Source organism: Chiloscyllium punctatum, chromosome 11 (assembly GCF_047496795.1).
Source record: "Chiloscyllium punctatum isolate Juve2018m chromosome 11, sChiPun1.3, whole genome shotgun sequence".
Classification (NCBI taxonomy): Eukaryota; Metazoa; Chordata; class Chondrichthyes; order Orectolobiformes; family Hemiscylliidae; genus Chiloscyllium; species Chiloscyllium punctatum.
Window position 1 is genome coordinate 112,032,698 of NC_092749.1, and position 27,602 is coordinate 112,060,299.

The 27,602-nt window shown below is 42.1% G+C and overlaps 2 protein-coding genes across 4 annotated transcripts in view; one reads left to right on the forward strand and one right to left on the reverse strand.

Annotated features, from left to right (window-relative positions):
* Positions 1-14,522, forward strand: part of LOC140483341 (calcineurin subunit B type 1) — a 72,790-nt gene extending 58,268 nt beyond the window's left edge. For all 3 annotated transcript variants that reach the window (XM_072581539.1, XM_072581538.1, XM_072581540.1), the window contains 3 exons: positions 9,067-9,126; positions 10,093-10,277; positions 12,621-14,522. In XM_072581539.1, the coding sequence (XP_072437640.1) occupies positions 9,067-9,126; positions 10,093-10,277; positions 12,621-12,668 (293 nt within the window). In that variant the 3' untranslated portion in view covers positions 12,669-14,522. The remainder of the gene's footprint in view (positions 1-9,066; positions 9,127-10,092; positions 10,278-12,620) is intronic.
* Positions 14,523-14,801: 279 nt separating this feature from the next.
* Positions 14,802-26,259, reverse strand: pno1 (partner of NOB1 homolog). Its single transcript, XM_072581537.1, has 7 exons — positions 26,027-26,259; positions 23,550-23,699; positions 21,813-21,896; positions 20,137-20,197; positions 19,281-19,398; positions 17,081-17,151; positions 14,802-15,179 (listed from the first exon to the last, which is right to left on the reverse strand). The coding sequence occupies exons 1-7, from the start codon at positions 26,237-26,239 to the stop codon at positions 15,112-15,114; spliced, it is 765 nt and encodes a 254-aa protein (XP_072437638.1). The 5' UTR covers positions 26,240-26,259; the 3' UTR covers positions 14,802-15,111.
* Positions 26,260-27,602: the final 1,343 nt, after the last annotated feature.

Sequence of the window (27,602 nt, forward strand, 5' to 3'; positions counted from 1 at the left end):
TTAATTTATAGTTTGTCAAAATTGTATTATAAGGCACATTTTTCAGTACTAAAGTAGATGAGTATGTATAAACAGAGCTCCATAGAATTGGTACATTCTCAAGCACATAATTCAATATGCCACAAAATTAAAAGCACCTTTTTAGTGCGAGTGCAATTGTTTAGTTTCCAAATATATTGTTCTATGTTCTATATATGTTAAGTACATTAGTGTATCTGAATTTTTAAACATAGCCGTTGGGAAAGTCAGAGATTTGGGACAATATTTAATATTTTATCACCTATTCCAAGAATATTTGATGGGCTTTCTGGATATCCTTTAAAAGTATATTAAATTTGTATGATTTGAGTAAATTGAATTTGTCATATTTAATATGTTGGTAATTTCAGCATTGCACCTTCGATTTCAAAAGGTTCCAATCTGTGTATCAATTTTATACAGTTGAGCTGCTAAATTTCAAGTGAAGTATACCTATTTTATCAACATCCCTATTTCATTTCCCTATATTTTGCAATCGAGCATCCAGTTATAATTTGTTGTACAAAACTAATCAGATTTTGCTTGATAAAAGCTAATTAAAAAATAGAAAAATGAACTGAAACTGCTTCAACACTGATTGTAGATGTATTCAGGATCAAAAAATATTCCATAGGGGAAACTTTCTTGCTTCAACTTGGCTCCTCTGTTCAAATGATTGAAACATAAATGTTGTGATTACTTCAAATACAGTTTAATAGAAACAGAATTTTTAAAAAATCATGCCTGAAATTGTGCAAATGCCAAGAGACATGTATATATGTGGCAATCACTGAATCGGTAAGCCATATTTGCCTGTGCTTTAATTATTTTGGGTTGGTTAGCTTTGTTAGCTGCACGCTGGTTTGTAAGGCAGAATAATGCCAAGAGTGTGGATTCAATTCCTACTCTGACTGAGGTTACCATGAAGGGCTGTCTTTTTCAAACACTCCCCTTGCCAGACGTATGGTGATCCTTGGGTTAAACCATCACCAGTCATCTCTGTAATAAGAGGGAACCCCTATGATCCAGAAAGAACTATGGGACCTTTTATCTTTTTTTTATGTCTAGAAATAAATTCAGCTAATTTAAGAATTGTTTATCAGATATTGATGCAAGTTTATATTTGATGCAACTAATGGAATATTTGTTCAGTTGTTTTTTCTCAACTTGTTAAGTTCATTTCACAAATGTTCAGTGACACTCTTTTTTTTTCCTTTACCTATAATTTCCTAGATTTAAAGGAATGAATAGTGTCTTTTGTTTTTATAAGAATAAATGTATCTTCAGGACAGGTATTAGAAGTACAGTTTTAGTTCAGAAGTCCTTAATACAAATTGACTTAAATTACTCAAGTAGTTTACGATTGTAAAAGGAGCCAGTTTCTCCCAAAAAATTATGTTCGGAGTGTTAGATTTCTACCCAGATTGAGATGTGACTGACAAGTATAGTCAGTTTGCATCAGCCTTAAGCTGGTTTCATCTCCCATCTGGTCATGTGAAGTCTTTTGATGTAATTCCATGAGACCTTGAATAGGATTTAGTTGAAGGTGATGTAAAGCTCCACTTCCATGGTTATAAAAATAACACTCAATAATCTGAGCTTGACGCACAGCAAGGGATAGCCTGCCTTTGTTTGACATTTTCTAAACCATAAATAGTTTAGAATGATTTGCTACATCATCTGGCAGAATGTTTGTTAATTTTGGAATTTTAGGTGCAATAGATATTACGTTGGGAGTCCTGACGTTTGCTGGATGAAATGCTTAGGTGATTCATAGTGATTCAGAGTCGTGAGTTCATGGAATGCCCTGCCCAAGTCATGAGTTCATGGAATGCCCTGCCAGTAGCAGTGGTGGACTCTCCCTCTTTATGGGCATTTAAACGGGCATTGTATAGGCATATGGAGGATAGTGGGCTAGTGTAGGTTAGGTGGGCTTGGATCGGCGCAACATGGAGGGCCAAAGGGCCTGTACTGCGCTGTATTTTTCTATGTTCTATGAATAAATGGTGAGGGTTTGCATTTCACCATCTCCATAAGGATGTTGAATATAGTCTTAAACTTATCAACTTATTCTATCCTACTATATGAATGCAGCAAAGTACCATTTATAATATAGAGGAGAAATTAATTTTCTTCAAGCTGCTTTCACTCAAAGGTGCAGGTTCAGGTCTTCCTTTTGGTTGAGGTGTGGGTGCAAATATGGTTGCTATTGGCAGAATTTACTTGAGGTCCTTTTTTAAAAATGGATAGCTGTGTTTGAGGAAATTGCTGCAGTTAGTGCTTCTAAGTGTTACTTTTACATTTAGGGTAAACTCTTTTAGGATGGACTTGTTTAAAGAAAAAATAAACCTACCACATTAACAATTCCACTAAATGTGGTGAAAACATTTTAAATCTCTTAAGGTAATACTGCTAACAATTTTATGTAAGTCAATGTTTAAATATTTCAGGTGTACTCGTCCTGTTATCCTTTTTTCTCTGTGACTGTTCCCAAAACATTCAAGATGGTGACCTAGAGCCAGTTTCTGTAACGCTGTGCTGAATTTTCTACTGAAGGATACTAACATTGTAGCATCTGTTTTGGTATAAATTGTCTTAACTGAGGAGGTAGGAATGTCTCCAGGAGGGTAACACCATACGAGTGAAGCAGATTGCAATGACAATGTCAAACCAAGGACAAGCAGCGTCCGATTTTTTTTAACTTCTCAGGCTTGTCTTGGTATTTGTATAATGGACCCATTGATGTGTGATAATCCTAAATGAGCTAGTGTAATTTGTAAGGCAATAATTATCTAAGATGTACTGCAGTGCATTGTGCTACTTACAAGGTGTTGCTTGATCTGTAAATGACACACCTGTATTTCTTTCTTAGTCCCTGTTTTTTTTTCCCATGCACCTGCACAATAGTTCAGGATATATATTGAGATTTAGTGCGTGCATGCATGATGCTCAGCCTAGTGGTGGTGTTGCCACATGTGCAGCCTTTCTCTATTTGCATTTTTTTAAACTTGAAATTCTGTGCTTTCTATTCCAGTACTAAAATCATAGAGGTATACAGCATGGAACAAACCCTTCAGCCCAACTCATCCATGCCAACCTGATTTTCAAAACTGAACAAGTCCCATTTGCCTGCATTTGGCCCATATCCCCCTAAATCTTTTATTTTATATTTTACTATCTGCTTCCAGTTGACTTTCAGATGACTGGCCTCTGCAGACTGACAGCCCTGGATGATTTGAGCTTTTGAGATGTGAAACTGCTAATATAGGGTGTAGGTTTGCTCGTTGAACTGTAGGTTTGATATCCAGACGTTTCATGACCTGGCTAGGTAACATCATCAGTGGCGACCTCAAAGTGAAGCGAAGCTGTTGTCTCCTGCTTTCAATTTATATCTTTCTCCTGGATGGGGTTCCTGGTGATGTCATTTCTTGTTTGTTCACCTTCCTCTTCTCTTTCCCCCCCCCCCCCCCAAGCCACCATCTGAAAACATCACGGAGCTAGTGGACCTGTGCCTCACCACCCACTTCACCTTCAACAACATAGTCTACAAACAAACCAACAGCACACCCATGGGATCTCCGCTATCAGGATTCATAGCAGAAGCGGTAATGCAGAGACTAGAACAAACAGCCCTACCAACCATCAAACCAGAAATCTGGGTCCACTATGTAGATGACACCTTCGTCATCACAAAACGAAACAAGATCGAGACATTTAACATCATTAACAACACCCTCACAGGCATAAAGTTCACCAAGGAGGAAGAAACCGACAACAAACTCTCATTCCTGGACATCACAGTCAAAAGAAAGGTCAACGGAGAACTACAAACCTGCGTATACAGAAAACCAACAAACACTGACCAAATACTTAACTACACCAGCAACCATCCCAACACACAAACTAAGCTGCATCGGCACACTATTCCAACGAGCCACCGCACACTGCAGCACAGACTAACTTCGGAAAAGAGGAGAACCACCTATACAACGTATTCAAGAAGAACGGATACTCAAAAAATACAGTGCGCAGATTCCTTAAGAGCAAACCACGACAAGCAGACCAAACACAGCCAGAAACCCTAACCACCTTACCATACATCAAAGAAGTTTTAGAAATGACAGCCAGACTACTGAGACCCCTTGGAATCCTAGTAGCACACAAACCCACCAATACTCTTAAACTAAAACTAACAAACTTAAAAGATCCAGTTCAACCCATGGACAAAACCAACGTGATCTACAAAATTCCATGCAAGCACTGCCACAAACACTACGTAGGACAAACAGGAAGAAAGTTAGCCACCAGGATACACGAACACCAGCTAGCCACAAAAAAGACACGACCCTCTTTCCCTTGTAGCCCTACACACGGAGGGAAAAAAAACACCATTTTGACTGGGACAACACCTCTATCCTGGGACAGCTAAGCAAAGACATGCCAGAGAATTCCTAGAGCACGCCAACCACAACGCCATAAACACACACACAGATCGAGATACCATCTATCTATCCCTCAGAAACTGAACAGGAAATGACATCACCACAAACCCCAGGAACCCCATCCCGGACAAACCTATAAATAGAAAGCAGGAGACAACAGCTTCGCTTCACTTTGAGGTCGCCACTGATGTTACCTAGCCCGGTAATGAAACGTCTGGATATCAAACCTACACCCTAAACCTCAACCTGAGCTACAAACCTTGCAACTGCTAACATATTGTCCTGTTTCAGTTCCATAATAAAATGGGGAATTGTGTTGCTCCTTTTCAATGAATATCTGGTATTCAAAGAAAAAAGTGGTTTTCTTTAAAGTATTTAACATTGTTATAGGCGTGCTCAAAGCAAGAAACACTTTGGCTAAAATTTGAAAAACATGGCCCCAAAGGGCTTGTACAGTTTTTGTCCGTGATGAGCTCATCAGTTGCTGTAATTAGTCATATGCTGAATTTGATATACTTTGCCTCTGACGGATCTGTCTTATTCTTTGACATTCCCTTTGTTTGAGGCAGTTACTTGCACTGTATACAATTCTTTTCCTTATCCACAGGAGAGGCTACAGTTCGCGATAGTAATGGATTATTTGGAGTCTTTCATCTTGGGTAGAATTTTGCATATAGTTGACATGGTATTTTGAGCATTGGAATTATGTAAATGTTGAGCTAGCTGATATTTAATTGTTTAGAAGTACAGAAGCTTAGTTTTGGTCAGAGACATGCTATTTGAAGTTTTTCATCTTGCCCTCATTAGGACAGAATCTCAAGAGTATCAAACCTCAGGGCAACATCTCACCTTGTATGAGAAGATTGTTTGGTTGGCACATGGGAATTTGATTCTTAGAGGTGTTGCCATAGAGAATATGCCAAGGAATAGTTAACTACCAACCTTTCATTTAAATTTAAACCAGGCAGCTCTGCTTTGGTTAAGATATTGCCATGGTAAATACACAAGGGAATAGTTGGCCCATAAGTTTTTGTTTATCTGCAAAGGTGCAAGTGGACTTGTAATTCTGTTTGCAAAGATCAGAGCCCCGCATACGAAATATATGTGGCTACTAATATTTATACCAATTTAAGTATTCAAGTTCCAACAAGTGCAACTTTTATGTACTTGAAAAGTTTGGATAACTACCACATAAATGCCGGTTATAACATTTTGGTTTTACAGGCACCAAGATACTGCAACTTACATTTGAGTTCATGTTTTCAGAAATTGCTAACTGATGTAGTGTTATATTATATTTAATCTTGGATTATTGCATCACAGAATTGGTATGATGCAATAAGAACCTGTTAGCTCCTTGTCTGTGCCAGCTCTCCAACAAAATGTTTAGAGTATAAAGAGTGTCAGGGTGTTCCTGAGAGGCAGGTCAGGAAGGCAAAGAGAGGATATGCAATAGTTTTGGAAATAGGGTTAACAATGATAATTGCCCACTCCTTTTGAGATTAGCAGTTTGGGATATTATGTGGAGGTTCTACAGGACATTATTGAGGCCTATTCTGGAGTTGTGTGCGCAGTTCTGGCCTCCCTGTTATTGGAGGATTTTATTAAGCTGGAGGGGGTTCACAAATTTTGAGGATGTTGCCAAGAATGAAGGGTTTAAGATATGAGAGACCCTGCATAGGCTGGGACTTTTTTTCACTAGAATGTAGGAAATTGAGAGGTGACATTATAGTGGCTTATAAAATAATGAAGAGTATAGAGTAAGGTGAATGGCAGGTTTCTTTTCCTGAAGGTGGAGGATTTCCAGACTAGGGGGTATATTTTTTAAGGTGAGAAGAAAAATTTTAAAGACCTATGCAATTTTTCTTTTAAAACACAATGGTTCACAATGGTTTTAAACACAAGGCTTCACAGGAGGCTCCCAAGCACTGAGGATGTCACCTAGACAGGGGACAAAACGTTTGCAAGACAAATTCCCAGCTCGGCAAACAGAACCACAACAACAATGGTTCATGTGTGGAATGAACTTCCAGAGGAAGTGGTGGATACAGGTATCATTGCAATGTTTAAAAGACATGTGGATAAATACATGAGCATCAAGTGTTTAGAGGGATATGGCCCAAGCACAGGCAGGTGGGACTAGATTGTTTCGGATTGAGTCAGCAGGGACTGGATGGAGTGGAGTATACTGTGACTCGTTTTTATATTTTGACTGAAAATTGAACAAAACCAGTCCCTAAACTCCTCAAAAAGATGTCAGCATTTTTAACTGGGAGAAATGTTGAGTAGCTAGTGTATTTATTAGGTCTGGAAATTAATTGATGGACTAAAAAGCAAGGGTGATGTAAGAAAAAGCATTTTCACTCAAGGTAGCAGTTAGAATGCACTGCCTGGAAGTGCGGTAGAGGAAGGCTCAATTTGGGGCATTCAGGAGGGCATTGGATGGTTAATTGGAGAAAAAATAGTAAGCGAGGGCATGGTGAGAAAGCAGGTGGTTGACACTAGGAGATGATTTGAATGCAGGCATGATGGACTGAGTGGGCTTTGCATCATAATACTTCTGCGTTTCTTTGAAAAGTTTGAAATGTTGAATTGGGTGAGTGAAATTGAAATGAGTTGTTGAATTTGTCTGAACTGTAGAGTACTTTCTGCCTCTAATTTTGTTTATTGGTTATGTGTGGCCTGTTTAAAGTGGTCCATCCACATCCAATACAGTGGACCCCCTACAGTGTGGAAACAGGCCCTTCAGCCTATCAAGTCCACACCGACCCTCCAAAGAGTAAACCACACAGACCCATTCCCCTACCCTATATCTACCCCTGACTAATGCACCTAACACTATGGGCAACTTAGCACGGCCAATCCACCTGACCTGCACATCTTTGGACTGTCGGAGGAAACCGGAGCACCCGGAGGAAACCCACCCAGACACTGGGAGAATGTGCAAACTCCACACGGGCAGTCACCAGGGGCTGGCATTGAGCCCGGGACCCTGGTGTTGTGAGGCAGCAGTGCTAGCCACTCAGCCACCGTGCCGCCTTATGTGTAGATTAAATGTTGCACTTCAGTAGTAAGCAGCATCAAAATGTGCAGGTGCTATAATTATAATTCTAAAAGTTTCAAATCCTAATGTACCATCCTGCAGAAGGTTTAACAAAATGAGTCAAATAGTTTGAGTGTGCATTTGGATGTTATCAGTCACTGTTTCACTTTTGTAATTTAAGTATAAAAGACAGGACAGCAGGAATAAATGGGTTTTTTTCCACCTCCTTGGGTTGAAGGGCAGTAGTTCTTTGCCAAAGCTTGCTTTGTCAGTAACGATTAACTGTTTTACAAACTTTCAGACCCTCTAGTTGGAGAATCAAGTCACTGCTGTGTGGTTCTGCTAATATGATTTTGTGAAAAGGTTGTGTGCAGAGGAGCAGCTTGTAAACAGCAGGGTGTGTGTATTAAAATCTGCCCAATGACTGCAGCAGAAGTGCTTGACCATTGGAATCAGGAGGGCCTGAGTGTACATTCCCCAGCCTATAGTTTGTGACTGGTGGCTCTGGACTCTGGAGTGGCATAGGACCCAACTGAAGCCCCTGTTAAGGATGAGCTTCCTTGAATCAATTTGCATCCAACCAATTTTTAAAATATTTTCTGTTCAAAAAGTTGTGAAATGCATAATTGTTCTATTTTAATTTCACAAAGGCAGGCTTTAAATTTAATATCTTGTTGTGTTTGTGCAGTGCTGAAGATAATTAGACTTCGAGTAACCAGACAGTATTGTTAGAAGTAGGGAATGGGACATCACTCCCTGTTCTTAATGTGCAATACAGAAAACTCTCCTCATATCGGGCAAAGGGACTTCAGATATGTTTGGCAACGGTTTTTTTTCATAAAAAGCCATTCTTCAGAAGGCGTGATGTATTTTATTGTCATTGTCACAACTTACTGAGATTCAGTAAGAGAGTGCACTCTATACCCTCCAATGAAAAATAACCATCCATCTGCATAATTGATAGTTAAGGTAAGATAAAACACATGAAACAGTCAAAATGAGTGAAGCAGTCAAAAAGATGAGAAACTGGTTGTGCATTTGTTTGCATAAATTTATGCATGGTCAGTTTGGACTCAATGCAGCATTTGTTCTTCATGGAATAGTTTTCCAAGATGTTTTTCCACCCATATGTGAATGTGTGATGAATGCTATCAGTTCACCAAGGAGGAAGCTTTCCTTAAAAATAAGGGTTAAACTTAGATCCAGTTTAACCCTTTTAAGTAAAAGCTGGTCTCTTAGTGAGCAAAAGGGAACCTCTTGTAGTATTGGTAGTGTCCCGAACCGTGGACTGGAAGGCCCGTGTTCAAGTCTCACCTGTTCCTGAGGTGTGAAAATATCATCGCTGAACAGGTGAATGAGAAAAATAGGTTAAAGTTAGCTAGAATACTATGCTAGTTTGAAGTCTCCCTGAATTTGGATGTTGAGTATAATAACCATGTATTTATAAAGCATTTTGAAACAATTGGAATGCAATGTTTGATTATTGTTTAAAAATGATTAGATTATTTTGTGATTGGTCGTTTCAAAGTATCAACCAACTCTGTTATGGAATTGTTCTTGTAGAGTTTATTGAAGGCGTCTCCCAATTTAGTGTCAAAGGTGATAAAGAACAGAAATTGCGATGTAAGTATGATTTTAATGTACTTGAATTTTGAGTGATTAATGCATATTTCCTTTCTTTGACTGCATTGCTTATTGTTTGGTACTGAAGGTAATTGAAATATTTGTGGACTTAACCATTTAAAGTTCGAAAGAGGAGAAAGCCACTACATTTTAATTTTTATTTTGAACCTTCTGGGTATTGATTGACCTAAGCTGAGTGAGAAGTACTCTTTTCCCCTGATCCAGGAAGCCAGTGGGCTCAAGCCCAACTCTAGGGATGTGAACACATAATTTTGACTGCCACTTGTGTAGCATTATTAAAGTTGTAGCCAAGTTTACTTTCAGTTGCCAGGATACTCAACTCTGGAATTCCCTCCGTGTCTTCCTTAACCCTTTACTTTTCTCCTTGAAGATATTTTTTTGTTTGAAACACAACCTCTCTGACCAAGCTTTAGTTAATCTGACTGTTTTATAATGCTATTGCAAAACACCTTTGAGCACACTATTATGTTAAAGGTGCTATATAAGTTGTTAGTTAAGTCATAGAATCCCTACAGTGCAGATTAGAGGTCATTTGACTGATCGAGTTTCCCAACAGCATTTTGCTCAGACCAGAGCACCAGGCAGACTCTGGGAGAGCATACAAACTCCGTAGTTACCCAAGGTCAGAATTGAACCCAGGTCCGTGGTGCTCAGGTAGCAGTGTTAACCTTTGTGCCACTGTGCTGCCATAGAAACTATTTTAAAATGAATATTAGCTGAATACTTAATGTTCAGACGCATCTTGAAATTCATATTGTTACTCTTCATGTGGTAGAAAATGGATTTCCCCCATTACGAATTAATAATTATCTGCTCAAATGTACTTTCAACCCAAAGGTGAAAGTAACTCAAAATTGTCTAGAAGATTCCTAAAGTAAAACTTTTAAAATTGAGTTTTACAGTGTCATGACTGCAACAGCAACCCAAACTATTTTTCTTTTTCAGTTGCTTTCCGCATCTATGACATGGATAAGGATGGGTACATCTCTAATGGAGAGCTTTTCCAGGTGTTGAAGATGATGGTGGGGAACAATCTAAAAGATACTCAGCTACAACAAATTGTAGACAAAACCATAATTAATGCAGATAAAGATGGAGATGGGAGAATATCTTTTGAAGAGTTTTGTGCAGTAAGTAAATCTGCTTTCTGGATAACAACATGCTGCAGCATTTGCGTATCTCTTGTCTGAACAATTTGCCAGAACAGATCATTGCAAAGTTATTAGATTTGTTCTGTTAATAAGAGATAAAATGAGAAGTTTTTAAATATTGACATTAAATTAGACATGCTTTTATTGAATTTTATTGATATATGAAACACCTTATCAGGGCAATGTTTTATTAATGTCAAATTTTAATGCTGTTGGGAGTATTGAAATATTTGACTAATTTGATTAATTTTTTAAAATTTCATTTTCCTGCTTGATCAAGTCATAGCCAAAGCAACCTTGATAAGTATTTGAAGGGGAGCTTACTCCGGGCAGTTTAATTTACAATAGACTTAATTTTCCAGCACCAATGCTGCTGAAAAATGAAATTATTTATCACTGGGAAAATTTGTGATTGTCTGCGAGGCTTTCCCTTCAATCATGAGATGCATGTAGAGTTAAATCATGATCCAGCCATGTGGAATGATGTTTGAGTACATTCTTTGTGTCTAGGCTTCCTCTCCTTCAAATTCACCATTGCCCTTGACTGAAATAGTCTTCAGCAATGGCATGTACTCACCTGCTAAAATGGTTCCAGGAGTGACTGCCACTGAGAAACACTCCGCAGTTCAATGCTCAGTTAATTGACACAGACTATGCCAGTTCCAGTTTATCATATACTTCATTGCCAGATGATGTAAATACAAATGAGGACAGTAGCTTGGAACAATCCATATACTGAGCATTACTATCCAAATGTAGCTGTGTAAAGGCCTATATGTTTAGCACATCAGACCTTACAGATGGTGCTATGGATGCTAAACAGTAGCTTTCCTTAGCTAAAATGGATTCTCCTTCATATGCATTTGTTGATGTTTTTGAACTGAAAATGGATGAGTTAATAGGTCAGTCAGCCATCCTGAACATGAGGTGATATCAGCTGTTCAGTGCTAAGCAGGTTAGTTTGAATTTGGTAGCCTTTGAATTCTGCATTGGGTCATTAAAGTGGAGTGGGAAAGGTTGTAGTGTTTGTGACAGGCAAGTAGATTGTGTGGCATTATTGCAGCATTCTGATGCAGTTTTCATATGTTGAGCCTAGGTTCCTCAGAACACAGTAGGTTATACTCCAACGGTGGATGCATAGTCAAAATGTGAACTGATACCATAATGGTTTGCTTTATTAGTTTGATTTCTTTTTTTTGTACCAGCTGTTTCAAGAGCTGCAACTGAGCCTAGTGCTGTTCTTCCCCTATCCAAATGTATACACTTGACAGCTGAGGTGTCACTGCACCTAAGAGTGTATTTATGTTCTCAATCCAGCAGCACAAACTGTTGCCTTGGCTACTCTTGGCCAGCTCAGCACAGGTGGACTGAGCATTTGCACTAGCCATCGAGAAGCTCAAGTTGTTTTTCAGTCACTGCTGTGTTCTGACAGCTGTGTGCACCTGACCTGTTGTAATACATAAATTGCAGATATTCATGACTTTGTACAAAATGTAAGAAATGTTTGTCTTGCAGTATGTTGAAGATTAGTGCTAAGATGAGGCTCATCTTGCTTGAAACGCAAAAGCAGTGGGGTTGAAGGGGAAAAAAATGGAGGGACATACCTTTTGTTGGTTATGTAATACAGAGTAAGAACCTATAATTCCCAAAATGGGAATTGAACTTTACTCCAGTTACGTGAAACACAATCTTGGCATATTAGAATCTATTTAGTTTGGTGTAGACACATCTATGGCTAATCTGGAATGAGACTTCCTTATTCATATTGCTATAATTTTCTGAATTTTGATTTTCTTATTGAAATGATTAGTGGCAATCCATTATAAAATAGTTCAATATAGTGCAATTTTCTTAATGCAGAGGTCTTGCTAAAACAGAAATCTTTAAATCTTGCTAGTTAAGAGTAGGAGTTTTCATATTAACATGCTCTTGTGATATAGCAATTTTAATTTTGGACTCCAGTACCTGTTGTTATATGCTTCTGGCTTGTACTATTAATTCTGCTATAATGCATGTTTCTTCAAAGCGAATTGGCTACAATGCAATCAAAGAATTTAGACCATTATTTGTAGAATGTGAACTTACCTGTATTGGCTATAATGTGATTATAGTCCCATTGGTTTAAATGGTGCTGGTATTATGCGATTTTCTTAACACAGAATCGCACAGGAATGGAACTATTGTTTTCTATCAGAACAGACTGTGTATGTATTGATGATTTAAAGACCCTGTCTCCTAATTATCGAAGATGTTGCATGTTTTGCTGCTCTGTATCGTTCAATGACTGAGGCAAATACTTACCATTTGTACTTTCCCACCCAGGTTGTAGGAGGCCTAGACATCCACAAAAAGATGGTTGTTGATGTGTGACCTCTTTCAAGGCTCTACCCAACACTTCTGCTTTCTTCTCCATTTCTGAAGATCTGCTCAAGATGTCCAGCAATGCTTTCTGTGTATTTAATGGAAGTATTTTCTCTGTGAAGCCACTTTTTCCAACATGAGCCTCAAGCCAACTAAGTGTTATTGAACTTCAATTCTCTCAATAACCCAGTGTAGCACTTTAAAAAGTCTGAAGGACAGCTGTAAAGGAGCATCTCAGTGTGGCGGAGAAGGGGAAGGGGCTGGATTCTTATTTATTTCATTCTCATCTTTTATAACAAGGAAGTATATCTATAGCTTTGTAAATGTAAAAGTAGTAGTTTGGGCTTTAATAAAACTTGATGCAGAGACTTGATTTGAAATAATAAAACAAAAGGTAGTCTACGAAGTGCCAAGCATGGATTACACAAACCATTTTAAGATACTTCTGTCATAACGTTGTGTGTTTTTATTTGCTTTCCCATCATATGTATTTCATGTCTGGTAATAAATTTAAAAACAGTTGAAAAATAGTTTTCATGTGAACAGGGTTTTTTTCACTGTTCTTGTTTTGGTATGTTGACTTTTGAACATTTTTTGCTTCTGGTCACAATTATTTACATTTTGTTAATGAATGTTCCATATTTTGGGTTCCTTTATTAGGAACTGTCTCTTTAGTTAGTTCTTCTTGGTAACTACTCCAGCATAATTGTAGATGCCAAGACTTCCAAGTAAAATGGCAGGATGATTAGTGGCATGTTCTTGTGTACTGTTGTGGTAAGTTGGTGAGTAAGACACTTGATCAGAATTCATTGTTTTTGAAGTCTCACCAGATTTAAACTAAACTACAAATTGACCTTGCAGGGACATGTTTCAGGACAAAATATCCCAATTACACTCAAACCATTTTAAAAAGATGCAGTTCTGTTCATTTCAGTATTTGGACAGGAAATTTAATAATCTGCATCTGTTAACGTGGTCTTTTGTTCAGGAGAAAACTTTACATTCAAAGTTAGTTAACTATACCTCCTGGTTATCCTCTTGTCACGTGTAAAGTTGTAATTTTTAAAAAGTTTTTGAAATTATTCTTCCTTGTCTGATTGCAGTTTGTTCAAGTGCAATACAATGCACTGTATTTAGAGTTCCTTTTCCCTCAAACTATCCCTTTGGCTTTCTAGGATAGGTTATTAAGGAAAAAACAAATTTACACCCAGAATACTTTCTATAATTGACGTAATCCAGTCTCTTCATTTTAAGATCTGTCATGGGGAAAAGGGAGCAGTCAAAACTCCTTTGTGCTAAGATCAAAATCATTCATGTAGCTCTCTCCCATTGCTGTTCCTTCAGCTAAGTGCTGCACACTGGTGGGCTCTAACTTTGTGTGAGAGATCCAGGTGCTTGGTGTCCTTGCATGATTAACTTTTGCATGTAGATTGAAATATTCCTTGTTTACATAAATTGCAATGTTCATATAAAAGTTGCCAAATGTTGGTAAATGTTGAAGAAAAAGAACTCCACTAACTATACTCTCTCTTCCTCTGGATCAGTGCATGGCTCATAACCACAGCCAGTTCTATCTGCTCCACTGTCAATTGCCATGTGCTCTGTTTCAAGGGGAATCTAGTCTTCTGTGAATTTACTTGTACATAAGTATTTGTTAGTCATGGAGGGAATGCTCTTTCCCACTGCTTGTGCATAAGTTGACTGCAGTCCACTGTAGAGCACACATCTTTTTCCTTATGTGGGAATGTTTTTAGTTTGTGTAGGGGGGGGAAGAAGACAGTTAATGTTGAATGTTGAGTTTTCTTCTCTGCATGTTGCATCATATGCTGTGGGATTATTGGAACCTTCATCTGTAAGTACATTAAGTACATTGAAAATAAAATATTTGAACCTTCTTTGTCTGATTAGCTTACTTTTGAGGGAGAGTAGTTCTGTTAAACATGGTTAATATTGAGTCTGGTATGACTTCTTAGACCAGTTCTGCCAAAGAATTAATCATAATGTCAAGTCTACTGTTGCACTGAGTTTCTCTTTCCCTGGAAACCTTGAACTCTTGTCCATTCCTGACTTGAACCAAGCCTTGCTTCATCTACTGTAGTTTACAAGATGTAGTCATCTTGTGGCATGACGCTCTAGTACATATTTCTGAAATTGCTGCATCTTTATTTTGTTTTTGTCAAGACAATGAACAAATGGATGTCAAATGCTGTTCCAAATCACACCTATGAAAGTGCTAAGAAATTAAACTTTTGTCAGTAATCAAGCAGTTATGATCATAGTAACTGATAAGTTGTGCAAAGTAGAACAATTTATTTCTGTTCAATCCTGACTTGTAAATGCCAGTACCCTAAGGGACAATATTCTGTAAAATAATAAATAGGTATTAAAGAAAAACACTCCCAAACCAGTTCCTTAATTTGTGCATTGAGATCACTGCACACGAATTGCATAATCAGAAACGTTCTGCTGCTCTGTTTGCTACTGCTCGGATATTGCCATAAACTTTCGATGGAGGGCTCCCTGTAATTAAAAATGAGATTAGATTAAATCAGTCAGCTACAATGATAGGATTGAATACAAAACATTCACATTTCAGTAAAACATCTTTGCACAGTGAACCTGAACCTAACTGCTTCGTATGAGTTAAAAGCTAGACCTAAAAGATAACACACTTTTTAAAATGTGAAGCACAGGCGCAGCTGAAAAATACTTTATTTAAAAACTAGGGAGGATGAGAAAGCAAGACATAAATTCTATACGGAAATAACTCAAGCAGGTAATTCTAAGTTGCTGAGCAATACAGCATAGAAACAGACCCTTCAGTCCAACATGTCCATGCCATAGATATCCTAACCCAATCTGGTCCCACCTGGCCCACATCCCTCCAAACTCTTCCTATTCATTTACCCATCCAAATCTCTTATGGTGCAATTATACCAGCCTGTCCTACCCTCTGAAAAAATTGTCCCTTAGGTTTAGGGTGAGGGGAAAAGATGAGACCTATGTCATCTAATTCTGGACTCCCCCAAGGAAAAGATTTTGTCTATTTATTATTATTTTGTAAGCCTCTAAAGGTCACCTGTTTAGCCTCCCCATAGCTCAAATCCTCCAATCCTGGCAACATCCTTCCAATAGGAAGGAGACCAGAATTGCATGCAATATTCCAACACTGGTCTAACCAATGTCCTATACAGCTGCAACATGACTCCTGTACTCTGACCATTAAAGGAAAACATGCCACCTTCACTTTCAAGGTTTTTGTTTAGCAACACTGCCTCGGACCTTTAAGTATATGAGTCCTGCTGAGATTTGCTTTCCCAAAATGCAGCACCTCACATTTGCTACTTCAGCCCATCGGCCCATCTGATCAAGATCCCGCTGTAATTGGAGATAACCTCCTTTGCTGTCATCTGCAAACTTACTATACCTCTTATATAGTGAAAACTAGTTGACCCAGCACAGATCCTTGTAGCATTCTACTGGTCACAGGCCTCCAGTCTGAAAAACAACCCTTTGAGTCAGTTCTATAACCAAATGACTCGTTCTCCATATTCCATGAGATCTCACCTTGCTAACCAGTCTCCCATGGGGAATCTTGTCGAACACCTTACTGAAGTAAGGTCACACCTACACATCAATCCTCAGGTTTTTTTGAAGTAACAATCAAGTGTGAGATATGATTTGCCACACAAAGCCCTGTTGACTATCCCTAAATCAGTCCTTGCCTTTCCAAATACATGTACATCCTGTCCCTCAGGATTCCCTCCAACATCAGGCTCACCAGTCTATAGTTCCCTGGCTAGTCCTTACCACTTAAACAGTGGCACAATGTTAGCCAACCTCCACTCTTCTGGCATCTCACCTGTGACTATTGATGAAAGTAATGCTGGATAAACTCCATGTATAGTCTTACTGGTATAAGGCTAGACAGCAAAGGAGTTGCTAATATGAATTTGGTTTCCCAGCAAAAAGCTATTCTGCTTTTATTGATGACTTTGCTTGGAATATTCAGGTTTTCATTTTTACCATAAAGATATGAGCAGAAATTAGGCCATAGACCCATCAAGTCTACTCTGCCATTCAATCATGGCTGATTTGTTTCTCTACTCCATTCTCCCACTTGGTTCTTGAGTACCTTTCTAGCTCGGTCTTAAATATATTCAATGACCTGGCCTCCATAGCCTTGACAACTGGGAACACTTATTCACCCTACAAATGACCAGTTTTTTTTTTCTAAAGATATGGTCCAGTTGTCAACTTAAAGCAAAACACAGACAAGACACTTTAGAATATGATCGTGCAACAGGAAATAAATTTTTTTTCCAAACTGTTTAAAAAGTAACATCCTGTCAGCAGTAAAGGGAATTCCATGCATTTGATACTCGTTTCCAAATGCTTGCAGATTAAGATCACTACCGTACCTAGGATAAGGTTGCAGATTGCTGTCCGAGCCATCTTAATATTCTGAAAAGAACCAAGGATGTGGACTTTCCTATTAAAACAATAATTCACACACATCATACTTCTTGGAAGTCAGCAAATGTTCAACTCAACAATTTAGTCTCCAGCTATATTTAGCATTCTTAAAAAACACAAGTTAATAAGGGAGTAGCTAATAAGAATGAAAAGCATGTAGTATATTTCAAACTACTGTCTCACGTAAGAAGTCTTCAGAGAAAAACAAACTGTTAGATCGCACTTCCAAGAAACCAGCATTGAAATATACTGTCTATTCTTCAGTCACGTATTTACACTTCCTTATAGTCTGTAGTATTACTGTATTGTAGTATCAAATGCAATATAGCTTAATAATTCATCTGCTCCAGTCCTCATTCTTGCATATCCAAATTGGACATGGTGTACATTTTTAAAAGATGTTTCATAGCACAGTACAAGCTCTTGATATTGTTCCAACTTTGTATCCTACTCTAAGATCAAACTAACCTATATACCTTTCATTTTACTATCCATGTGCCTATCCAAGAGTTGCTTAAATATCCCTAACTCCACTACATTACCACCACTGGCTGTGCATTCCATGCACACTCTATATGGTGTAAAGAACCGACCTCTGACATTTCCCCTCAATGTTCCTCCAATCACCTTATAAAATTATGCCCCCTTATGATAGCCATTTCTGCCCTGGGGAAAAGTGTCTGACTATTCACTATTTATGACTCATCTATCTAGTCACCTCTCACCTTTTTTCGCTCCAATGAGAAAAAGCCTTAATCTTTCTTCATAAGACATGCCCTCTAGTCCAGTCAGCATCCTGGTACATCTTCTCTGTCCCCTCAAATAGGTTCCACATTCTTCCAATAATGTAGTAACCAGAACTGAACAATATTCCAAGTGTGGTCGCAACAGGGCTCTATACAGCTGCAGCATAACCTCACGGCTCTGAAACTCAACCCCCTGCTAATGAAAGTCAACATATCTCATACGCCTTAACATCCCTATCAACTTGGGTGGCAACCTTGAGGGATCTATCGATATGGACTCCAAGATCTATCTGTTTCTCCATACTGCCAAGAATCTTGCCTTTAACTCTATTCAAATTTGACCTTCCAAAATGAATCACTTCACACCTTTCCAGGCTGAACTCCATCTGCCACTTATCAGTCCAGTTCTGCATCCTGTTAATGTCCTGATGCAACCTACAACAGTCCTCCACAACTCCACCAACTTTCATGTCATCAGCAAACTTACTAACCCATCCAAATCATTTATAAAAATCACAAAGAGCAGAGATCCCAGAACAGAATCCTGTGGAACACCACTGGTCACAGAGCTCCAGGCTGAATACTTTCCATCTCCTACCACCCTGTTTTCTATGGGCCAGCCAATTCTGTATTCAGACAGCCAAAGTTTCCTGTCAAAGATCATCGCCAAAGGCACAGCAATCTCTTCCCTCACCTCCTGTAGGAACCTTGGGTATGTCCCCCTTCTTTTGCTTGTGAAAATAGTGGAATTTGCACAATTGGCAAGTTGAAGACTAGTTTTGATTAGCTTCCAACATCACAATGCTAACATATCCTTATATTTCAAGCCAGTGTGCCACTATGGATTTCTTAACTTGGCCAAGGTACAACAGAAATCCACAGGAAGATTAGATGCTCTCCAACAGAATTGAAATACTTGTAATTACTTATTATGCATTTTCCAGAGGTGATTCATCACAATCCAAAATGCAGGATGTCTCCCAGCTAAGACAAAACACACTATATCACTTGATTTCACCAGCAAGAATATTTGAAGGAAATGGTACAGTAAACCTAGTTTTAACTGGCACCCTCTATAAACCAGCAAAAATTATACACCTGAAATACCAAATGTTTACTGTAGTATTGCAATGTCTGAGTAGTCAATTGAAGGTACTAGTGAGAAGGCTCTCTGCCGGCACAGATGCATTATTATCTAAGTGATTTATGTTGCAAATAAAGCACAACAGCGATGTATCTACCCTGCATTCGGTTTCTATTAGCGTGTGCTTTTACATCAATTATGAGGATTGATCAACTGGTCGCATAGGTGCTGGTTAATAAAGTGTTTACTTGATGTTTTAGCTTTTAATGCTAATCCCACACAGAAAATTAAAAAGCAAGATGATTGTATACTTACGAGTCAGCAAGAACTATTCTTGTTCTTGTTACATTCTCTATTGTAAATTTAGTTTTTCCTCCTTTACCAGCTATTCGTCCTATTGCCCTGGAAAGGTGGTCACCTTTTAATGGTTTCACTGGAGGAAGAAATCAAGTTTGAATTGTTTTCTCTATTTATACTTTCAAACTTAATGCATAACCAGATAAAAAGTTTAGATGTTGAGAATTGACTATTCCTATTTGAAAGTGATTTAGGCTTCCCAAGATTTCCCCCAACTATCATAAAACAAATTCCATCTTCCATTGGTAGTATTGCCTGTTGAGCTGAACTGCTACTAAAACACATCTCTATACATTTGTCACTTCCAGATTTGAGTGACCCTAGTCTGCCATCCTCTGTACACTTCAAATTATCTAAAATCATTAATTTAAAAACCAAACTTTTCCCATCAATTTCAATTTAAAAGATGTTCCTCATTTTCATGACTATGCATTACAGCCTCGCAAAGCTCTTCCAGCCTTACTATTGGCTCCTTGCATCCCCCAGTACATCCAAAAAACTGCATTCCTTCAAAATAGCCTCCAGCGCCAACAATTCTGCACTCAATTGCAACTTTGTGCATTAAATCAATCGCCTCCCACCACATACTTCTCCACCTTTCATTATTTTAAGGTCTTTCCTAAACCCACTTTAACCCTCCAAAATTTCTTTGTAAGTCAATTTATGACTATTTATACCCTTGAACCTTTCAGGATGTTAATATAAATATATAATGGAGTTCCAGCAATGCCTGACAGAACCAAGTTAACAAGCCATAACTTTATCACAGTCAAAATCAATTTTGACACCCATGAAACAGCCATAATAAACTCACCATCTGTAATGTCAAATGTTTCTAGGAAGAGGTCATCCAACCGAATTAATGCCAAGGCATCCTATATAAGTAGATAAAATAAGTGAATTTTATGCATTGCAAGTTTAAAAATTAAAAAATGCATAGCTAAAGATTGAATTTCCTGAGTAAGATGCTAAATCAAGATTCTATTTGCCTATTCCACTTGCACAAGATTCAGTGGCTCTGTTCTAGCACACTATAGATTTGTGTCTTCACTCTTTCATGGGATCTTAGAGTATCACTGGCTAGGCCTGTAGTTACTGCCCATTTATGATCTTTCAACAAAGAGGAGTTAAGAATTAACCACACTTGTGGATCTGAGTGACATTATCTCTCCTGCCACTGAAACCCACATCCACAGTTATATCACTTTCAGATAGATTGGTAGTTTCATATTCTTAATTCACTGAATTTAAACTCCTCCCACTGCTGTGGTAGGATCTGAACATATCGCATTACCTTGTGCTAGTCGACTGACATTGCCAGTATGCCACCATCCCCTCACAAGATGGAATAAACATGAAACCTTGTTTTGCATTCTGCTGGAAAAGAATGCATTAAACCATTTCATGTTAAGAGTTCAATTTTGTGGATAAATGTCAAACGGCACCATTAGAACTTTTAGTTTCACAAAAAATCCTGAATTGTATCTTTATAAGGCTTTCCTTAAGTTTAGATGTCTAGGCCTTCACAATTCTTAAGTGCTCCCTTCTGCTTCTCATTGCAGATCAGTTACTAATACGACACCAAGTGTCATAGAATTCCTAGTGTGGAAACAGGCCACTTGGCCCAACAACTCCACACCAACGCCCTGAAGAGTAACCCACCCAGACCTATTCCCCTACCCTATGTTTCCCCTGACTAATGCACCTAACCCACACACCTTTAGCATAGCCAATCTACCTAACCTGCACATCTTTGGACTGTGGGAAGAAACCTCAGCACCCAGGGGAAACCCACACAGACATGGAGAGAATACACGGACATCACCCACAGTTGGAATCGAACCCGGGTCGCTGTCTCAGAGGCAGCAGTGCTAGCCACTGTGCCACCCCCCCATGTTAATGCGATTGATCATTATAGAATTTCAACAAACCTCGGTACTTTAAAAAGGATAATAAAACTATAATGGCACGAAGGCCAAATACAGGGCAACATTAATTGTCTGAACACCACGGACGGGGAGTATTTCATTCAGAAACTGATCAATGCAAGGTTTGGGTAAGTTAGATAAAATTAGTTATGGGATGTAGATGCTGCTGACTATTAATGCTTGGAGGACAGTTAAGAGTAAACCACACTGCTGTGGTTCATATTTATACAGACCCTTCTTAAGAGGCATTAGTAAACCAGGTGAATTTTTTAATGACAATCAACAGCGGTTACATGGGAACCATTAGCTTCTTAAGCCAGATTGTTACTGAATTTAAATGTCACTATCTACCATAGTCAGACTTAAATGCATACCCTCAGAACACAACTGCTGGGGTTCTGGATTACTAGTCCAGTGGTAACACCATGACACCACCACTTCTTCTGACTGAAGAACATTCAACCTGTATTCTAACCAAGTACTGTTTTAAAACATTGGTATTTATTGGTAATTGAAGAGGAGTACATGTTACTTCACTGCAAGATATTTAGCATTAACTCACCTCCACTTGGAATCCAAGAACAAAAGCCTTTACAAAGTCTGCAGCCTTCGTCAACGCACCTATATCTTGTGTGTCTTTACAAGTCTGGCAAAGAATTGCACAAATACTTTTACAGAACAGCTATGGATGTCAAGCACTCAGGTTCGCTAGTATCTTAATGAACAATATCAAAACAAGCACAGAACAAAGATTACAAAACAGCAGAAAATGATAAATAGTCAGTAGATCAGAGAAAATTTGTGGAGCGAAAGAATGTGACATTTCTGCCAGAATCTGCACAGGCATAAAGTCCATTCTTCTCCATAGACGATGCAAGACTTACTGAGCATGCTTTTAATTTAATGTTCCCAGCATGTCATGTGATGCTTTTGTAAACGTTATGACATAATCTGTTCAAACGTTATCATGTACCATTGACCAAAAACAAACCAAACCAGACTTGAATGTATAACACACTACCACCGGGAATCAGCCCAGGCGTCTAGATCCATAGTGAAACTGATTAAACCACATGATGAGACAGACTAGGTCTTTGCTCAGTTCAAAGCAGGTGTAATACAATTTCCCTTAGCAGCATAAGAAAGAAGAGCAGGAGTGGACCATCAGTCCCTCGGGACTGCTCCACCATTCAATAGGTGGATGGCTGATCTGACATTCTTTACATCCACTTGCCTGTATTTTCCACATAACCTTTGGTTCCCCAAATGACCAAGAATCTATTTGAGTTGGATGGAAGCTTGCTCGCTCAGCTGCAAGGTTTGTTTTCTAACATTTTGTCACAGTACTAGGTCACATCAGTGAGCCTCCAGTGAAGTGCTAGGGGATATTTCGCTTTCGATTTGTGTTTAGGTTTGTTTGGGTGGTTGATCTCATTTCTAGCCTTTTTCTCAGAAGGCAGCAGATGGGGTCAAAATCAATGTCCTAGGATGGATGTGTTATCTCAATCAAAGTATGGATTTGGACCCGAACTATCTTGCTCTGAGAAAAAAGGACCAGAAATGACATCACCCACCCAAAGAAAATCTAAACACAAATAGAAAGCAGGACATAGCACTGACGACGTTACCTTATATGACGACAAAACATTGGAAAACAAACCTTCCAGCTCAGTGAGCAAACTTCATCCAGAACCGCAACCTGAGCTACAAATCTTCCCAAAAATCGCTAATCTATCACAACCTTAAAACATAAAGAAGGACTCAGCCCCCACAGTTCTGTGACAAGGAGTTCCAAGGACTCAAATCTCAAGAAATTCCTCTTTATCAGACACTAGGCCCTCTGGTCCTAAAAGTGAGTCAGTTATACTGCAAAAGGACTGGAGTGCATTTATAAATAATTTACATTAGAAATCCTTTAACATTAAGAATTAGATTCTGGTCTTGAAACCAAAGTGAGTGGTTTGGTTCTGGAATACATTGCTCAGATGTGACAGAAATTAATTCAACTGTGGCTTTCAAAGCAGCACAGGATAATTACTTTAAGAAATATGGACGGCTACTGGGGAAAAGCTGAGGAACAACATCAGGTGCGCTGTTAAGATGGGCCAAATGGTCTGTTTCAGTGCTACCAAATTACGCCTACCATTCTGTTATAGAAAAACCTATTTATGCAAAACCAGGTTTATAGAAAGGAAATGGATCCATTCTAGCCCCTGCCCTGAACAGAACACCTAAATTAGGAGCTGGTCACTGACACATTTTATTTCCTTTTTTTAAGTACAGTTCCCAGTATAATTACCTTGATTTCAATATTTCTGGTTTTCAGGTTAAATCTCACTTGGAGCTGCAAGTGTTCAACAATTGGGGTGAAGATTTTCAACCAGTTTTCTTTCAAAGGTGTATATCTGTGTGCAGGTACAGCTACTTTGCGAATTTCATCCTTGCCATCCTGAAAGAAAAATGGGTATCACTCAGGATTAATGTAAACTTAGAAGATAGCACCATGTCATCTCTTTAATGGATCAGTAGAAAGACAATAAGATAGAGGAGCAGAATAAGGACATTTGGCCCAAATGAGTTTGTTGTGCCATTTGATCACGCCTGAGGCATTTCTCAACCACATTCTCCTGCCATCTCTCTGAAATCCTTGACCCCTTAACAATCAAGAACTGTGTCCGCGTGCATGTGCTGGGGGTGGGGGGGGGGGGCGTGCGTGTGGGGGGGGGTGGGGGGGGGGGGGGAGGGGGAGTGTGTATGTGTGTGTGTGGGGGTGGGGGGGAGAAGTGGGGGTTGGGGGTGGGGGGGGAGGGGGGGGAGTAGGGGTTGGGGGGAGGGAGTGGCGGGGGGGGGGAGAGTGGAGAGGGTGGGGGGGGGGAGGAGTGGGTGGGGAGAGGGGGGGAGAGGGGGCGGGAGGGGAGTGGGGTGGGGGGGGGGGAGAGGGAGTGGAGAGGGTGGGGAGGGGGGGGAGAGGGTGGGGAGGGGGGGGGAGGGGGGAGTGGGGGGGGGAGGGGGGAGTGGGGGGGGGGAGGGGGGGGAGTGGGGTGGGGTGGGGGGGGAGTGGGGTGGGGTGGGGGGGAGAGGGAGTGGAGAGGGGGGGAGAGGAGGAGAGGGTGGGGGGGGGAGTGGGGGGGGGGAGAGGGAGTGGAGAGGGTGGGGGGGGGAGGGGAGTGGGGGGGGGGGGAGGGGAGTGGGGGGGGGGGGAGTGGGGGGGGGGAGGGGAGTGGGGGGGGGGGGGAGGGGAGTGGGGGGGGGGGAGGGGAGTGGGGGGGGGGGAGGGGAGTGGGGGGGGGAGGGGAGTGGGGGGGGGGAGGGGAGTGGGGGGGGGGAGGGGAGTGGGGGGGGGGAGGGGAGTGGGGGGGGGGGAGGGGAGTGGGGGGGGGGGGAGGGGAGTGGAGGGGGGGGGAGGGGAGTGGAGGGGGGGGGAGGGGAGTGGGGGGGGGGGGAGGGGAGTGGGGGGGGGGGAGGGGAGTGGGGGGGGGGGGAGGGGAGTGGGGGGGGGAGGGGAGTGGGGGGGGGGAGGGGAGTGGGGGGGGAGGGGAGTGGGGGGGAGGGGAGTGGGGGGGGGGGAGGGGAGTGGGGGGGGGAGGGGAGTGGGGGGGGGGGAGGGGAGTGGGGGGGGGAGGGGAGTGGGGGGGGGAGGGGAGTGGGGGGGGGAGGGGAGTGGGGGGGGGAGGGGAGTGGGGGGGGGGGGGAGGGGAGTGGGGTGGGAGGGGAGTGGAGGGGGGAGGGGAGTGGAGGGGGGAGGGGAGTGGAGGGGGGAGGGGAGTGGAGGGGGGAGGGGAGTGGAGGGGGAGGGGAGTGGAGGGGGGAGGGGAGTGGAGGGGGGAGGGGAGTGGAGGGGGAGTGGAGGGGGAGGGGAGGGGGAGGGGAGTGGAGGGGGGGAGGGGAGTGGAGGGGGGGAGGGGAGTGGAGGGGGGGGAGGGGAGTGGAGGGGGGGAGGGGAGTGGAGGGGGGGAGGGGAGTGGGGGGGGGAGGGGAGTGGGGGGGGGGGAGGGGAGTGGGGGGGGGGGAGGGGAGTGGGGGGGGGGGGAGGGGAGTGGGGGGGGGGGGAGGGGAGTGGGGGGGGGGGGAGGGGAGTGGGGGGGGGGAGGGGAGTGGAGGGGGGAGGGGAGTGGAGGGGGGAGGGGAGTGGAGGGGGGAGGGGAGTGGAGGGGGGAGGGGAGTGGAGGGGGGAGGGGAGTGGAGGGGGGAGGGGAGTGGAGGGGGGAGGGGAGTGGAGGGGGAAGTGGGGAAGTGGGGGGAAAGTGGGGGGGAAAGTGGGGGGGGAAGTGGGGGGGAAGTGGGGGGGGAAGTGGGGGGGGAAGTGGGGGGGGAAGTGGGGGGGGAAGTGGGGGGGGAAGTGGGGGGGGAAGTGGGGGGGGAAGTGGGGGGGGAAGTGGGGGGGGAAGTGGGGGGGGAAGTGGGGGGGGAAGTGGGGGGGGGGGGAAGTGGGGGGGGGGAAGTGGGGGGGGGAAGTGGGGGGGGGAAGTGGGGAAGTGGGGGGGGGAAGTGGGGGGGGGAAGTGGGGGGGGGAAGTGGGGGGGGGAAGTGGGGGGGGGAAGTGGGGGGGGGAAGTGGGGGGGGGAAGTGGGGGGGGGGGGGAAGTGGGGGGGGGAAGTGGGGGGGGAAGTGGGGAAGTGGGGGGGGGAAGTGGGGGGGAAGTGGGGGGGGGGGGAAGTGGGGGGGGGGGGGAAGTGGGGGGGGGGGGAAGTGGGGGGGGGGGGAAGTGGGGGGGGGGGGGAAGTGGGGGGGGGAAGTGGGGGGGATTGAACCACATTCCCCCCTCCCCCTTCTCACCACCAGCTGGTGTCCGGAGACAGCGGGGAACTGAGGCCTCTTTCTCGGCTCCTCCGCCTCCACACTGCCCGCTCCCGGCTCCATCTTCCTCTTACACTTCCCCCGCTTCTTCGCGACACTGAGGAACTCCGAGTCTTTATCTTTGACTGGGTTTGGGTCTGAGCCCGGCTCCCGATCTGTCTCCATGCCCCCAACCGCCAGCGCCGCCGCCATGACAGCTGCTCCTGAAAGACCCCAGCCCAGGGCTGCCCGCACCACTCGCCTGATTCCTCTCCCATTGCCGCGAATAGACCGTATTCAGCGTGACGTCATTACAGTCAAGGACCCCTCTGGAACGTGCTGTCTGCACCACGTGCACCCTGAAGGCTCCATAAGGCCGTAAGAAATAAGAATAGGAATGGACGTTCGGCCCCTCAAGCCTGTACTACTATTCAGTTGCCATCATGGCACATCCAACATTCCTCACGTCTACTTTCTGCCCTTTCTCCGTAAACAGTGATTCCCCGACTGATGAAGAATCCACCTATCTCGGCCCTAAATATACACAATGACTCTGCCCCCATATCTCTCTGAGGCAAGGAGTTCCAAAGACTCACAAGCCTCTGAGTGAAGAAATTTTTCCTCATTTGTCTTAACTTGGCATTTCTTTATTCTGCAGATGACGGGATCGGGGCGAATTGAGGAGGTGTGGGAAGTAGAATAGTTGAGGGGGAGTGATGGGGCAGGGCAGACGAAGGAACTGGGGAAAATGGTGGGATTGGGAGGCAAATGAGGGAGATGGGGCATAAGAGAGGGGTGGGAGTAGTGCAGATGAGGCATGGGGAGCAGATTAGGGAGTTGGAGTGATGAGAGTGGGGTGATGAGGGAGTGATCTGGTCCTGCACTTTCCAGTGAGGAGGAACATCCTCCCATCATTTACCCTGTCAAGGTCATTATGAATCGCATATGTTTCAAGGGACCACCTCCTATTCTTCTAAACTGAATGAGTAGAGTCTCAAGCTGTTTAGCATTTGTTCATCAGCAATCTCTCTATTTTGGGTAACATCTTAGCAAAACTTCTCTGAAGCCATTAGTCCAACTATACATCCATCCTTATGCTGCACTATCAATCAGAAAATATGAACATTGATTACCAAATTGGATGATAATTCTCCGTCAGATAAAAAGCCTGTTCATTCAGTCAAATATCACCACCTAAATATTTATGTTTTTATGTCTGCTAAAGAGAAGAAAATAAAATCACAAATAAATCTAAAGTAGTGTTTCCATGATTGTTTGATACTGCAGAATTTAAACATTGATCTATAATAGGCATAAAGTATTTTGATTTGATTTGATTTATTGTCACATGTACCTCAGTACAGTGAAAAGCTTTGTTTGCAAGAAGTACAGGCAGATCATAGTAAGCAAGGACATACAGATCATAGGATGCTTCAACAGAGTGAGGCATAGAGGTTACTCTGCACAGGAGGTGTGCGAAGTAAGGTCAACATTAACAAGATCAACATTATTTGAAGATAGAGAGTCCATTCGTCAGCCTAATAACAGCAGGGAAGAAGCTGTTCTTGAACCATTT

Bases quoted from the DNA above. Each gene is read 5' to 3' on its own strand.
- pno1 (XM_072581537.1), bottom strand. From the start codon at position 26,239: ATGGCGGCGGCGCTGGCGGTTGGGGGCATGGAGACAGATCGGGAGCCG. The intron at 23,700-26,026 runs GTGAGAAGGGGG...TTTTTCTTTCAG, and splicing joins TCTCCGGACACCAGCTGGTG to GATGGCAAGGATGAAATTCG. The intron at 17,152-19,280 runs GTAAGTATACAA...TTGTTTTAATAG, and splicing joins AGAATAGTTCTTGCTGACTC to GAAAGTCCACATCCTTGGTT.